The 16,925-nt window shown below is 36.8% G+C and overlaps 1 protein-coding gene across 2 annotated transcripts in view; it reads left to right on the forward strand.

Annotated features, from left to right (window-relative positions):
- IMPL2 (inositol monophosphatase family protein) overlaps positions 1-16,925 on the forward strand; it is a 322,520-nt gene that overhangs the window by 215,620 nt on the left and 89,975 nt on the right. For both annotated transcript variants that reach the window (XM_089458438.1, XM_089458439.1), the window contains exon 7: positions 1,823-1,912. In XM_089458438.1, coding sequence (XP_089314564.1) covers positions 1,823-1,912 — 90 coding nt within the window. The remainder of the gene's footprint in view (positions 1-1,822; positions 1,913-16,925) is intronic.

Consider the following 16,925-nt stretch of genomic DNA (forward strand, 5'->3'; position numbering starts at 1 on the left):
ACTATCTAGTGCACTTTGAGACTCTACTTGCTATTTGTCGCTGTAAACAGATGGATCGACATGAAAGTCTGAGGTGATCATTCTAATCCACAGAATGTGGGGCATGACGTGTAGGACCTAAGATATGTGGTTGACGATCTCCTTGATGAAGAGGGCTAGGCATCATTGGTCTTGGTATGGGAAGAAAGTAGAGAGGGAGCCTTCAAGTCTCTACATCCTTGGATCATGTAGTTTAGGGGACACCAAAAAATGAGGTGAGAGCAGAGTAGGGTTTTGTCATTTGGAAACCCTAGTGCTACTTGGGGTGCTTGATATGGAGGAGAGAGAAGGAGATGTTCTTGTACACTTGTGGAATACATGTGTACATGCCAAATAGGACTTGTTGGTGTTGATGCTATATTGTTGAGAATCTTTGGTGGAGTAACTAACTTTGGTTTGGAGTGATTCATAACTTGGAGTTGGTGGCTATGGTTTTCTTATGGTTTCCTTATCTAAGGTTTGGAGAGCTTGGCTTGTTCCAGCTTGTGATGAGATGTCCGTATGTAGATGTAGATAATTTTTTTATTTATATATGAAGTGTTGCAACCATCAAAGATTGCATACTTGAAGGGTGGAATTTAAGATTATGTTAATCTTTTGGATTAGGTAGATTTCAGCATTAGCTGTTCATGTTGCTTTGACTTAACATTTTGGTTAAATTAATATGTGATTTAACATATTTTGAAGACAAGAGGGCATATTTGTTGCTATTATAATCTGTTGTAATATGTCATTTGCTTGGAAAAGTGTGCCATAAGGTCTATAGCTTTATGGTTTCTTTGTACATTTGAATGGAATTTATTATGTTGGGCTACCTTGTGAAATTAGGTTGAAGAGAAATGAAATATTGCTAAGTTAATATTTCAGATTCAACTGTAAGGTTGAAAGGTCGTAGGAAACAGATTTGGGAAACTTGAATGTCAAGGTGAAATTTTTGAATTTGCATTAATTGTCTTATTCACAAAATTTCTATATGAAGTGTTTGATTGTACCTATATTATTATACAAATAGAATAACATATCTTTAGTACACATTGAATATGAATTGCATTAGACCTTATTTTATCTTTACTTTTACATTAAAAATGGTTTGTTACAACAATATCCCGTATGGTGCGTCAGTGTAAAAGATGAAGCCCAAGGGATTAGCTCAACTAGTTGTCAATATTGTTAAGATTTGGCAAGTTTTGTGTTAGCAGGTGCTTGTTTTGAATCCCTTGAGGTAAATATCCTAGTCTATGCTAGTGGGTTCACAAGTGTTGTCATCCACAGATGTGGGGAGGTGTCCCTTGGGTTCCCCATGAGGTTTTAGCAGGCACATGCACACATGCATATGTATAAGATTCAACAATTACATTATATGGGTCCATAGGATTTTCAATGAATTAAATCTCCCTTTTGACTTTGTTTCCATTTTAGGATTTGTTTTCTTGTAGATAGTTTTCATTCTCTTTAGGTAAATATTACTTTGTCATGAAAATTGGTATGCATATTCTTATCTTGAAAATATACCATGTTTAAGGATTTGTTCATTTAATGGATCACTTTTCTTGTGTTCGAATATTTTAAGCTCAACAATTTCATTATATGGATCCAAAGGGCTTTTGGTGAATTAAATCTTCTTTTTGACGTTGATGCCATTTTGGGATTTGTTTGCTTGTAAACGGTTTCCATTTACTTAATATAAATATTGTTTTGTTGTGAAAAATGGTATGCATTTTTTTAATGGTGAAAATAGACTCCATTAAAATATTTATTCTTATAAATGTTTTTCTCATGATAGGTAAAAGTGCCTCTCTATGGATGTGATTGTTATGCTTATGCGCTACTAGGATCTGGGCATGTTGATCTTGTGATTGAAGCCGGTTTGAAGGTATGCTTGCAAGTTATTTCCATCTTGTACGTAACAAATGCATCTTTTGGATATTTTTGAAAATGGTGTGAATCTTTATTTATTTGAAGTGTGTTTCTTGTTGCTAGATTAACATGAACGAGTATTTTGATTTTATTGTAATTATATTAATGTATGTTAAAAGAATATTGCTTGTATTTTGGTAGGTTCTATTACCTCTTAGTTTCACTACAGAGTACCTTATTTTCCTCGTCAATTTTTTTTTAGTATGCAAGTTGATCTTGTGCATATCTTGAGATGATGTCAGAGCCCAAGGTTCAATGATCAACAGAAAGTGTCGCCATTTTATCTCTTGTATTGTACTAGACCATGCGTGATCTATGTAAAGTGTTTTCTTCAACTAGGTGGTTTTTATTGATCTTGGTTTCTTGTCATGGCATGTCCTCTTTGACCGCATTCAAGATAGTCCATACCCTTGTGGCTCATACTGACCATCTCTTTGAGGTCATTTATGGCGAGGATGAGTTTGTAGGGGTGTTGGAGTAGATATATTAGGACATATGACTTAGGGAACCCTTAAGTTTTTTCACTTTATGACTATGTAAAAGTTCTACTAATGTATTTTAAATGTTTTCACACCTAGAGAGCTCACTTATTTTATACCAAAACATGGATCTACCTAATGTATGTGTCACACTTTGACCTGGGTCATCACTTTTGGGACTTACAACATGAATTTAGCACTTTGAAATCATGTAAGGCCCCACCTCATCAAGGGTTTCTACATATTTTTTTATGTAGCGTGACTTTGGAGGCACCCTCTCCACCATACCTTAAGCATTCTTGGGCTATTATTGATGCAGTTGTGGTAGTCATGACATGCCATGCCATATTCAATAGAGTGCTCGGCCACAGTATCACTTTTGGAGGCATGTGTCACATTTTTAGAGGAGCTATTCACCTTGGAGATTGCATCACTTGATCATTGGAGCCTTTGTTTGACACATGTGTGTTGTTTTATTTTTCCTAGACTTGTGGGAGATGGTTAATATGATTTTTGGAGATGGTTACACATTGGTACCATTTCCTCTTCACGGGAAACTACTTCCATACAACCCTGACAAGGGTGCTATGGTGTTGCTTGGATGAGCTCCCATGCTCATATCTACTGTTTAGACTTGTTCTTCCATAAAATATATGATCATCCAAAGTTACGTCATCCACAAGTTATATTAGATGACTCTATCATGGTATATCAACTTCTATGCCTTACACCTTATATGTTATGTGCACTTGCAGATGGTATTGTTACCACAAAATCTAGCAGGCCTTGAAGAGGGAAACCTTATAAGATGAAAATTAGACTAAGTGCTAACAACGGGACAATGGTCTGCGGTCACTACAATGAAGTCCCCTGCTCTTTATGAACTTTCATCGATGGGAGGAGTCCTAGTAAGATAATAATCACCTTTGATAGATAGTCTAGGGTTTGAGGTGCAAGGTGATGGATTAGGACTTCTCAAGGAATGCTCAATGTTCTGGTAAAATGCTTCAAAAGGTGCTTTCATCCGTATGAGAGACCTAGAAATAGATTGCACAAGATCTAGGGTTTCATGAATTATCGTGGATGAAGGTACTCCCTAATATCAAGGCAATGAGGAGAAAAGACTTCTTATGATATACTTCAAAGTTCACCAAGTACCAAACTCATACAACTGTCAAAGAAGTCCCCAAGTTGAGGCAAAAACAAGCTAGGGTTTCCCTCTTAGGGCACACCTAGGGTAAGAGATTTTATGGATGAAAACTAATTGGATGCCCACCAAAATTTGAGGCCAGGTAGATAACACCTTAATCTTGGTGTTTAGGCTCTCGGAATCCACTAAATCGCCCTCAAATGTAATTCACTCTATGCTCTAGCCTAGCAATCCTACTTTAGGGGACTAAAATTTAAGAAATGAAATTTTTGTAGAAAATTTGTGTTTGATCACCAAAGGCTTGGACTAGTGCCTTGTCCTTTGGGCATATGGAGTCCTAGATGCTTTAGATTGGCCAAAATTGCCTTTATGGAGGTGAAGAATTGATGCCCTAGGTACCAACCCTAAACAATTACCCACTCAAGAACTATGGAGTTTTATGGAGAAAAACAATATTTCAATTTTCACCACTTGACTAATTAAAATTCACATCATCAAAAAATAACACAACTTTGACAGTCTGATTAATCTACGAATTTCAATTTAATTCAAGAAATAGAATCCTCGAATTTCAATCTAACTCTAGAAACAAAATCCATGAATTTCAGTATGCAAAGGTCGAAAACACATTATTAATCAATGTGGAAAAAGTCGAAGTCGGGATTAATTCGGCAAGGGTCCAAAAGTTGAAAAACTCGTTAAAGTCGGGAGTTTTTTGAAAAAGTCGGCAAAATTAAAAAAACACAAAATTATTCATTTTTTAAATTTTTTTTAACATCTAGAATCAAAGTCATAGTTTAGAGGTGTTTTCAATGTTTTACTACAATGTCATTCTTTACATGTGAATTCGATCACTAAAAGGATGTTACACTCTTGCAGTCTGCATTCTAAGTGCATTTTATCACCAATGTTTTTCAACATTATCCACAAAAAATATGATCATAACAGTGTTGATTCTTGGGAATGTTCATCAGCTATTTACACTTCCTTGCTTGCTAGTCTGGATACTCCTTGTCGTCTTTCTCTTATGTCTCACAATCATGCTTGTCGAGGTAGGTATGCACTTCTTTTTCATAGTCTTCTCAGTTTCTTATAGCAGCCTTCTGACAGCTTAGCCTTTGGCTAATGTCTCTTCTCTGTATTTTTTTGCACATCTCATATAGATCCCTATTGTTTTGCAGACATAACATCCAGCAAGAGCAAACCAATAATAGCCGTATATGTTTCAACATTCAACAAAATATAGCAACCAAGCAATTAATTTTCTCAGTAACACCAACCAACTATAATGCTCGAAATTAAGATTCAACAACAAAACAAATTGCACAGCACAACGTTATCACCAAATTTCTAGGGCTATGTTTGAAAGATTCCACTCTCTGCCTTAAGATTAAACAGGAGAAAATTATATCATTTTCGCCTTTGCGGCCTCTTTATCCGCAGCTTGGGAGGGAGGCAGACTTTTTGGGTTGACTCCCAATTTATAACGATTAAATCACCATTTTTTCCTTTCTGAAAAAGTCACCAAAAAGTCGGGGGATTAAATCGTTTAGTTTAAAAAATCGCATTTTTAGGATTAAATCAGGATTTTTTGCAGACTTTTTCCACAATGTTATTAATTAATTGAAGTAAAAGGATTAAATCCAAATTTTACCAAAGGGTATATGGTAGAAATTGACAAAGGTTTTATATTTTGAAAACTATAAAAAAGGTTCACAGTGATCTAACTTAAAAAAAGGGATTTCACTAAAGGATTTTTAAAGGTGTACTTCATAAAGGCCCCAGGATTGAAATTACAAGGGTATTTATAAAAATTGAGGGTATATATATTATAAAGAAGTTCCAAGTCTTGAAAAAAAAAGGGAAAGTGCTACTCCAAATTTCAAGTCAAAAGGTACCAAGTCTAAGTAAAATATTACGGGTGTTAACAAACACAAAATGGAGTCAACCATTGAAGAGAAAAGAGTGGAGTCTAATTCGAAGATAAAGGAAGGAAAATTCCCAAAAACTTCATATAACTATGCTTCAGTGCTATTTAGAATGAGAGGGATCTATTGTAAGAAAAGATGTTACTATCGCTATCTCCCAAGTCGAAGATAAAAATTATATAAAACCTAAAATTGAAACCAATTAGTGATTCCTGAGTCAAATATAATCAAAAAATTAGACTGTTATGACAACAAAAAATATGACATAACCAATTTACAATTAAACATTAGAGATTATACATTCATATCACAATTCTTAGTTCAAACTAGTGTTGCACAAATCGGCAAAAAATCGCGATAATATCGTATTATCGCAAGTTTTTCAAAATGGCGATTAAATCGGGGATAAAAATAGGGTTTTTTTGAAAAAATTGTGATTTTTACTAAAAAAAGCCACGATTTTTACTCAAAAAATCATGGCAGCATCGGGCAGCACGTGTTTATTAGGAAAAACACGATTTTTTTTAGTTCATTTCAGTAGCAGAGGGCGTGGTGGGGTTTGGAGAGTTGGAGAATTAGAGGCTTGGAGATTTTGGAGCTAAATCAACTACCTGGAGGCGAAAATCGAAGAGTGAGGTAAGGAGGAGAGTCTAAAACCGGTATGGGCACCATAGTTTTGTGTTTTCATTGTTTTGTAACTTTGTTTTTGTTTTTCTTACATGTTTTTGGTTGGGTTTGTAATGGGGTTTTGTCCAATGTAATTTTTTTTAGTTTTTTTGGTTGGGTTTGGAATGGGCCCATGGGGTTTTTGACATTTGTCCAATGTTTTTTTGTTTTTGTTTTTTTGGTTGGGTTTGGAATGGGGTTTTTTAAATTGTATGTAATTTTTTTTAGTTTTTGTAAAATGTAAATAGTAAAATACTAAATTGTAAGTTTGTAACTTGTAAATACTAAATTGTAATCCTTATTTTCCCATAGGTTCACCGAAACACCATTCAAGTTTTCAACTTCAAAGTTCAAAATCAAACATGCCAAGGAAATTGGACCCTTTTTGGGAATTTGGTGAACCTGCTATTCCAAATGATAGAATAAACTTGTCTTGCAAGTTGTGTGGGCACCATATGTCCAGAGGGGTGTACAGATTGAAGTATCACATTGCACAAATCCCTGGATTTGATGTAGGGCCTTGCTCAAATACAAATCCTGAACTCATCCGAAGAGCCATGAAAGCATTGGAAACTTTAGACCACACTAGAGAGGCCAAACAAGAAATGAAGAGGCAACTAAGAAAGTCAGCTGAACAAGGAAGTGGTAGTGGTTCTACTGCAACATCAACCAACGCGGTAGCTGCCCCATCATTTTTTGTTCCTCGAACCACACCTGGTTCACAACGATCTATCAGTTCAATGCTAAAAAAAACTGAAAAAGAACAAGCTGAAAAATTGCTGGCAAAATTTCTCCTTTGGAGTGATATTCTTTTCAGCATTGTAAGGAATAATCCATTTTTTTAGCTTGTTCTTGATGCTATTGCAACTGTTGGCCCAGGGTACAAAATCCCTTCTTATCATGACATGAGAGGCCGGATTCTTCAAAATTAAAAGCTTGACTGCACCAAAAGATTGGAGGATTTTAGGGAATCATGGGCACAAATAGGTTGTACTGTGATGTCAGATGGTTGGACTGACCAAAAGGGGAGAACCCTTATAAACTTCTTGGTTAGTTGTCCCGAGGGGACTATGTTTATCAAATCTGTTGATGCATCTGCACAAATCAAAGATGCAAGAATTCTATGTGATTTGTTGGATGTGTTTATTTTGGAGTTGGGTGCAGAAAATGTTGTCCAAGTCATAATGGACAATGCTGCAAATTATGTTGTTGCTGGCAGGATGCTTATGGACAGGCATCCTACTTTATTTTGGACACCTTGTGCTGCACACTGTATTGATTTGATGTTGGAGGACATAGGGAAAATTCCCTTTGTCAAATATATTGTTGAGTCATCCAAAAGCATTACAAAATTTATATATAATCATACATCTATGCTTAGCTTGATGAGAAGATTCACCAATGTACTGTGATGTCAGATGGTTGGACTGATCAAAAGGGGAGAACCCTTATAAACTTCTTGGTTAGTTGTCCCGAGGGGACTATGTTTATCAAATCTGTTGATGCATCTGCACAAATCAAAGATGCAAGAATTCTATGTGATTTGTTGGATGTGTTTATTTTGCAGTTGGGTGCAGAAAATGTTGTCCAAGTCATAATGGACAATGATGCAAATTATGTTGCTGCTGGCAGGATGCTTATGGACAGGCATCCTACTTTATTTTGGACACCTTGTGCTGCACACTGTATTGATTTGATGTTGGAGGACATAGGGAAAATTCCCTTTGTCAAAGATATTGTTGAGTGATCCAAAAGCATTACAAAATTTATATATAATCATACATCTATGCTTAGCTTGATGAGAAGATTCACCAACAACAAAGAGTTGGTGCGCCTCGCCATTACACGGTTTGCCACCAGTTTCATATCTCTTCAATCTCTCTTGAATTCTATGTGGGATGTGAAGAGAATGTTTCTTTCAGAGGAGTGGTGTGCTTTGCCAATGAGCTACAAACCAGAGGGAGAGTCCATATGCAGACTAGTTTCATACCAGGAAGACTTCTGGGCGGGAGTGCAAGAGGTGTGCACCGTTACTGAACCTTTGGTAAAGGTTCTTCGGTTAGTTGATGGTGAGAAGCCCGAAATGGGCTATTTGTATGAAGCCATGGACAGGGCGAAAGAATCCATTCGGACCTACTATGATGATAAGGGAGATGAGGGGTTTCAGGGACAACTCCTCCTATGGGGAGTGATTGATGAACGATGGAACAACACACTCCATCGTCCCATTCATGCTGCTGGGATTTTCCTGAACCCTGCATTTTCTTATGCATGTGGGTTCGTATTTGATGCTGAGATCATGGATGGATTCTTAACCTGTGTCTAGAGGATGGTGCGATCTCCAGCAGAACGTACAGAAATCTCTAAAGAAATTGAGACATATAGGATGGCAGGTGGCACATTTGGCTTTGACATGGCTGTGACTGATAGGACGATTAAAATGCCAGGTATTTTTTAGTTTGTTTCAAATTTCATTGTCTCTTCAAATTCCATTTTTTTCTTATGTTTATTTAAAATTTTATTTGTAATTTTGTTGTAGATGCATGGTGGAGAATGTATGGTGCCAGGGTACCCCTTCTGCAAAAGCTTGCCATTCGGATCCTCAGCCAAACATGTAGCTCCTTAGGATGTGAGCGCAACTGGAGTGTATTTGAAAAAATACACAACAAGAAGCGCAATAGGTTAACACTTAAAAATAAAAAATATTGCAAATTTTCAAATAAATTTTTGAATTCATTAAACAATTTTTTTTTTTATAATTATTATTTCATGATCTTTGTACAGGTTGGAGTCCCAGCGACTTAATGACATGGTCTACGTCTACTACAATCTTCGATTGTGGGTGAGGCAACTTGAGAGGACACCTGATATGGAGGCCATCTCATTGGATGGGATTGACACCACTGCTGCATGGAGGGTTGAGTTCGAGAGGCCTCTCATGGAGTCTGTTGATAATTGGTTAGTGCAGGATGTAGTGGAGGAGGAGGAGGAGGAGGAGGAGGAAGAATTGGAGCAATAGGAAAAGGAGGTGACACCACCTGCCTGGGCTACCCCTGCCACCAGTAGAGGACGTGGTCTACCTCCTATAGCTCCTACTTCTAGTTCTTCAGCTTCTAGAGCACAACAGACTCCACTGCCAACTCCACCAGCACCAGCATCTACATCTAGAGGGAAAGGGAAAGCTATGGCATTTTCTCGCAAGAGGGGCAGAGGAAATCAATAGTATTAGACTTTAGTTATTTTGTTCATTTCATTGTATATGACATTATGACTCATAAGAAACATTATTATATTTTTTTTTGATATTTTGAGGCTGAGTTGGGACTCAGGAGTCAGGACTTACTATTCAAGACATGATTCACTGTTATGTGTGATTTTAGCACTAGAAATGATATTAAACATCTTATATATTAGTTCTTTTATCATATTTATGTGTCAATGTATTTATTTTATGTTGTAGATGGTTTAGATATTAAAAAAATTGAAAAAAAATGAATATTCTTGTACCAAACGATTTTTTTCCCGATTATTACCGATTTTTTCCAGATTATTACGATTTTTTCTGATTTTTTCCTCGCGCCGAAATTATCCCGATAATGATTAGTGAAACATTGGTTCAAACCCTATGGAGCGATCAAGCTGACATTATTTTAGGTTCACCCTGGATGGAAACCCTAGGTTCCTTCATCCTGAGTACAAAAAATAAGCTTTTGACATTTTATCAATATTCCACCAAGACTCCGGTGCGGGGAGACGCACAAGGGGGCCCTGTGCGAGTACCCTCAAATTTTAGGGAAATTTCGGGGGTGTGGGAGGACATCAAGGTATATATATATATATATATATATATATATATATATATATAAAATTCAAGTTCATATTCATTGTTCAATAATGAAAACATAAATATTAAATAAAGTAATAGTAATATGGATACCAATACATTAAAAATTGAAATTTGGTCCACACATTAAATTTAAATTCATAATTGAATTAAATAATGACATACATTGATCCATCCTCATCATTCATTTTAATACATACATCATTCATATGACATACTCATTATTCATCCATACCATGAGATTCAATAAAAAAAATCAATAATGAAATATTCAAATACATTGATCCATATCATTCATCATTCTACAATCTACATTGATTTAAAAATTAAATTCATCATTCATCATTCTAGAAACTAAATTGAAAGGAAATCATACTAGTATATTACCATATATAATATACTAGATACTGAAGTTTTGAGGGGGGACACTTAGACACACCCCTTTTGGGGTGTCTCGTCCCCTACACTAGGGAAACGCACCCCCTTGCATTTCCCCAAGACTACCCAAAAAGGGTGCATGGGGAAGCGCACCCCCAATAGACTCCTCGTCCCGGGTGCATGGGGTGCGAGCGGTGCATGCACCCAACCCTGGGGGACGTGTCCCTGTGGAACACTGCATTTTATTACAAAAAGAGAAAAATAACGCTACAAGACATCACCTTGAAGCAAAATTCAGTAACACCAGAAGACATACAAGACATTTCAAAAATAATTTCTCAAGAAAGTAGAAAAGTAATACAGAATATGCAAAGGGAAGTTGACAAAATTGTTGCTGATAGAAATAAAGAAGTTACTTGCCTCAAGGTCCATAATGAGAAATTATTGACACAAATTAAGAAACTTAAAAATGACAAGAAATTGTTGAAAAATAGACTAGAAGAACTCAACACAAAAGATGTATCGAAGCCTCCACACATAACCATCCAAGTTGAAGAAAAAGGAATGAATACCGAGCCAGTCATTATTAAAACTCAAGAAGATGACAACCTAATTGAAGTTAAAACATATTTAGAAGTTACAATTCAAATGATGGAAACTCCAAGTGATGATTCAATAGCCAACTCAACAACATTAGTACCTGAAGAAAATCAGGAAATTACCACACATGTTAAAGGAAGATCAAATAAGAAGAACTCCTTATCGACATCCGAATCACAAGAGCAGACAACTCAATTCATCCGCGTATATGTCTGACTCAAAGCAGAAACAACAAACCTATGTTCTAAAGGATAATAATTTCAGCACAATCCAGTCTGACAATAACAATTTATCTCAACAATCAAGTAATTGCAAAGTTTCTTAGAAGATTTATTTAGGATTGTCAAATCCTTTCTCAGTTCGACAATTTTACTTCTCACTCCTAGGAAAATATCAACTCGTATTAACGAAGATGACATGTTTCGAGACGAAAAGACATTCGAAACCGAAAAAGAGATCAAGCCTTTTTATCAACAAGCTTTGAGGACAAAGCTTTTTGAGGGGGAAGGCAATGCTATGAAATATATATATATATATATATATATATATATATAATGATGATAATTGTAATAATTATTAGTTATTAGTAATTAGTACTGAAGAGGCATGTCTAAATGGGACATCACCTTCCATGAAGAGGTACTTGCCTAGGGTATATAAGCAGATTCTCACTCTCATTTGTAAACATATTATGATTCATACATTTTAATATATATTCTTGTATCTTCAATGGAGATCTTCATATTCCAAGTCTTCTGGAGTATTTAACTTTTAAGTACATGAACTTTGTTTGTTACACCAGTTTGGTTGGGGACACTAATTTTGTGATCTCTCCCTTAGGCAGTTGTTGAGAGACCTATGGATTGGTCGGGGATATTGATCTCGAGTTCTCTCCCTTAGGTCGTGGAACGAGAGACTATGTAGTTGGGGTTTGAGATAAGGATTCCTCCCATAGGTCATGGACAGAGAGATCTTATTTGTGGTCGTGGAGATGTACCTTATGCATATGATTGGTTTTGCCTCATTGATTGATCCCACTAGTTAGTTGGGCACTGACCTGGATGCCATAACGTTGTGGCTTATGGGATGTGTTGGATGCTATGTATCTTTCCTTATGATGAGATTGATGATCTCTCCCTTGGGCAGTTGCTGAGAGACCTATGGATTTCTTGGGGAGAATGATCTTGACAAAGAGAGAGAATTGTACATTTGATCTCTCCCTTAGGTGTTTACCGGAGACGTATGGTTTGTTCGGGGAGATTGATCTTAAGAGAGAGAATGAAAAGTACCTCCTTGGCTAAGAGGGAGTGTTGGAAATATGGTAGCAATGATCGGTATTTTCATCACGTGAAGAAATAGAAAATTTGAATTTAAATTTTGCCTCCTTAATACCTCAAGTCGGCCTCCTATTGTTTAAGTTGGCTGGGCCCCTTGGAGGCACCCATTCGATCCCCTTTGCAGACAATAAATATGTGAGCTTGTGCTCCTCATTTGGGCACATTGAAGATTTATTGTTCTGTCTCTGTTCTAGCGAAGGAGGAAGGGGGAGGCTGGAAATTTGATAAGACTTGGCACTTGTTTTTGGTCAACTATTATGTTTGTTTTTCTGGATGTATTGATGAGATTTGAACTCTCTCTCATAAGGAAAGATTTCTAGGTTTTCCCCTTGTTGGTTTTGCCCTGGCCTCAGGCCTTGTTTCTGTGTCTCTTGTCTCATTGTCTCATGGTTATTTGCTACTCCTCTTTTCATGTTTAATGGTTGAAATTTTCTTCTTTATATTTGCTTAATGATATTGAATGTTATTGATGCTAACTGATATTGGAAGCAGTTATCTATTGAAAGAAATTGTTTTCTAGTTTCTGTGAACCCTAGAAATATCAACAATATGTAAGGGTTGTGATCCCTAGTATAGAGCCCTACATTTGTTGTATTAAGATTTGTAATATAACAAGTTTTGGGTTAAAAATTGACTTGTGCACTAAGTCGATTCACTGCTATATGTTTTATGTTGTGCATAGTGGTAGTGTTGTGGTATTTTAGTGTGTTTGTGATCGTGATCTTAGACTCAATCCTGATTCTAAAGTGTTGTGGAAAAATCAATAACTTAATGTTGTGGACATATTAATATGGATCAGAGGGAAAATTGGATAATTGATCGATCTTGACTGTATTCTTGTTCCCTTACTTCAAGAGGGAGGTTAGTCTTTGACTCAAGTCCAATGATACCTCCTCTAAGGCCTTAGGTTTTTAGGAAGGGCACTACTGGGGAAGCACTAATTGAAGTAGATTGTCCTAGGTAATCCAACTTACAACTTTCCATCATTACCCTTATTCATCTCCATTCTTCAGGCTAGTGATAATTGGTCATTAGGATTGGCATCCTTCATCCTCGTCCTTGAGTTTGGGCTCCAAAATTTAGCCTTGGAGGTTCATACAAGTAAAAGAAAGATATAAGCATAGGAATGCCACAATATAAGAAAAATGAAAAATGCAAAATATGGCTAGGACATCTGTATATTGAGAGAGAAAAATCCTAGCATGAGTACTACCCCGCTCATTAGCCATCACCCAGTTCCTCAAGCATTTAATGCTCCATCCATAAAAAGGAACTCTTGTATTGCCCTAACCTTGATGAATGATAAACTACTTCCATCTTAAAGGGGTAATGGAAATCTCAAAAAGAAGCTTGGGCCCCTAAGTTATGCACCCAAATGAAGACAAATCATAAAGAAGTAAAAGGCCCACCAGAGGGTTGGAAAAAGGGCCGAGGAAATGGATAACACATGCCCTCATAAAAATATAGCTAGGGGTTATCATTTAAATAATAGCTATGGTTTATCATTTTTTTTGTAAATAAGATAGTATATTACTTGGTAAACTGACAGATTGCAAAAAGGGTTGTGTGGGAAAGAACCCAACACAAGACCTAGCCGAAAAGCTAGTGATGGTCATAGCCTACGCTGTGTTTATAGTACGACCTAGACAAACTAGGGAATAGAGTACAAAAGTGGAGCCGAGAGGTGCTCTCATTACAAAATTTTCAAAATTGAGAAATTAGAAGCCGAGAAAGGAGAAGAACGCCTTATAGCGGCCGAGCATGCAGATATTGTTAACCTTCGCGACATACACGTTTCGTGGAGGCAGAAGAACATACACATGGGAAGAAAAATAGGGAAGGAAACCGACTACATCACCCTTGATTGGTGGTGACCCGATCCTCATCCGGACGAATGGGAGTCTCTTAAGAGCTTCCCTCCTTCTGCGCGGTGATGACCCGACGACTCCTGGAGGCCTCGAGGTCCTCTTTCTTGATGCTCGAGGATCCTTTAGCAGTTGAATGGACCTTCGCTATCGACTTCTTCTTGATGACAGTATAATTCGGAGTGTCCCGAGTGATAAATCTGCAATGGTGGATGGATTCTACATACACTACAAAATTTTCAGTGAGCCAGTCAATCTTAGTTTCCATAGCCTTGGAGCGCTCCTCTTGTTCCTGCATAGCAAGCCCCATGATGGTCTTCATTTGCCACCATGTTTCAATTGTATGCGCGTAGAGGTTTTTGCGCGCCTAGGTGAGAGCGGGGTCGGGAATCTGCCATGGTGGACAGGGCCCCGAGGTCCAGAACCAGAGGCACCTAGGGGAGATCGCGGAGCACAACAAACCCTAGTGCGCACAAATAGCTATGGTTTATCATTGAAAACATGGTTTTTCCCTCTTTCTCCAAGCATAAATTTAATTTCTCTTAAGTTTAGCCCTAAAGACTCCATCAATCAGGTAGGAAAAGGGACTAGAAATCCTTATGGTGGTAAAAAATCATAAAACTTTATTTTTTTCATCCTCTTTATTTAAGGCAAGCTATTAGGGCTAGGGCATAGGGTCAAATTCAATTAGGGCACATATTGGATAGACATTGGGGCTCTAATATATTGAATTCACCTTGACTGATCCTTGGCACACAAAATCTAGCACCTTGCATGGTTGAATTTGCCCTATTAGGGCTAACATCATCCACCCTAAGTAAATTTTCCCTAAGAAACCCTAGCTTTGGCTAAAGCTTCAACTTGGGGCTTAAATTGAAGGTTTGCCTTCTCCTTTTTGTTGATTTCATTATTTGCAAACCTTTTCTTGGTGCTTGTATGCCTAGGCATCCCTTTGTTGACCTAAATCTTGAAACCCTAGGTCACAAGTGCTTTTCCATGTCTTTGCATATACACCTACACATAGAGATTTGTGCTCTTGTCCATTTAAGAAGTACCTTTACTTAGCATTTGATTCCTATTACCTTGAGCCATTTAACTTAGAATATCCTTCTAGTGAAAATTGGGAAGCCTCCCGTGTGGTGTAATTCCCAAAAGAGCAAAAGGAGGATTGTTGAGGTGATAGTGAAAATCCGCCTCATTGTTGCAACAAGCTTTGGCTTTTGTCATGTGAGGCCTCTTAAAAGGCTATAGATTTTGAGGAAACACGCCCAAGTAGCAAAAAAGGACTAATTCACACTCTTTCAAGAAAAGAGTGATGAATGTGTGATGATGAAAAAGTGAAATAAGAGTGCCTCTATATATATGAGACCTAGCAACCCTTATTTCCACTAATTTACAATCAAATCCCTAAAACAAGTTTGCTCAAGTGTTCAATGAGTGAGAGATTACAAGGCAACCTCGTAATAGCGTAGAAAACACAACAAATAATGCCAAAATAGTGTACACGTGTAGGAAAATAGGCCCTACACTATGACATCATCCTCCATAAGTGCTTAATATGCCACAAGCAAGTGATAAATGGATCATGAGTGCTCCATACTCCAAGTAAAAGATCAAGTTACCATGGGTATGCCTCCAAAAACGGTGATGTGTCACCATAATACTCATGCATTGGTGCCTACAAATAATGTGCAAGCCCTCTCCTATCATCTCAAGGATAACCGTCATCATCCAAACTTTGGAATGAGCAATGGCCACCAAAGTGTTAAGGCTAGTTTGGGGTCATCCTGGGTCCATTTGGGCACATCATCAATAGATCCAACTCCAAGCCTTAGTGGATTAGCATTTCAACATTTGGGGGTACCTATGTTACTTGGGAGCGGGAGCGAAGACGGGAGCAGGAGCGACATTTTCAGAAGCTCTCGGTTTGGGAGCGAATCCCAGAGCATTTTTTATATAATATATATATTTTTTATATTTTGATACATATATGTCAACAAAAACATGTAGAATAATGAATTAGATATAAAAAACATAAAAAACCATAGATTGAACCATACAACAACAATCATCTAGAAGTTATAATCTTCATCAACCACGTCCACAAGTTAGTTACATAGTAACATACAACATATTGAGTCTCATGATTCATCAATCATAAAGTTTCAAGCTTTCAAAATTCAATATATAACATTTATCATCATTGATCACCAAAGTTGTGCTTGTAAGCTAAGTGTAACCTTTACAAGAAATAATATCTAACATGAAATGAAATGTTATAAAATGAAACAACTTTGAACTTTCATGAAGCATCATATTCATAATTCATTACTAATGAGTTATAATTGCCAACTTCAAACTTAAATTGTCATGTATTGTTTAAAAAAATATCATAATAAATATGAAAGAGTCAATAGTTATAAAAGTTACTAGAAACTAGAAAAGAGAAGTAAATCTATTATCTATTTCTTATGCTTGGGCCTCTTGCCACCACGAGAAATGTCTAATTTTTTAGTCTTGTTGGAAAATCAGGGTCTTTGTCATTAATATCACCCTCTAAGAATTAATATGCAGAGGTATCTTTGTCATTGCCTCTGTATCTGTATAGGGATCTTTGTCATTAATATCACCCTCTAGGCATTAACATAAGATAGAACAAGCATAGCATGTCAAGTCAAGATTTTATTTGAGTGATGCGTACATTTTTAGGAGGGTCATGATA

The sequence above is a fragment of the Pinus tabuliformis genome, chromosome 7 (assembly GCF_031772625.1).
Source record: "Pinus tabuliformis cultivar Carrire ecotype Pingquan chromosome 7, CPIR1, whole genome shotgun sequence".
NCBI lineage: Eukaryota > Viridiplantae > Streptophyta > Pinopsida > Pinales > Pinaceae > Pinus > Pinus tabuliformis.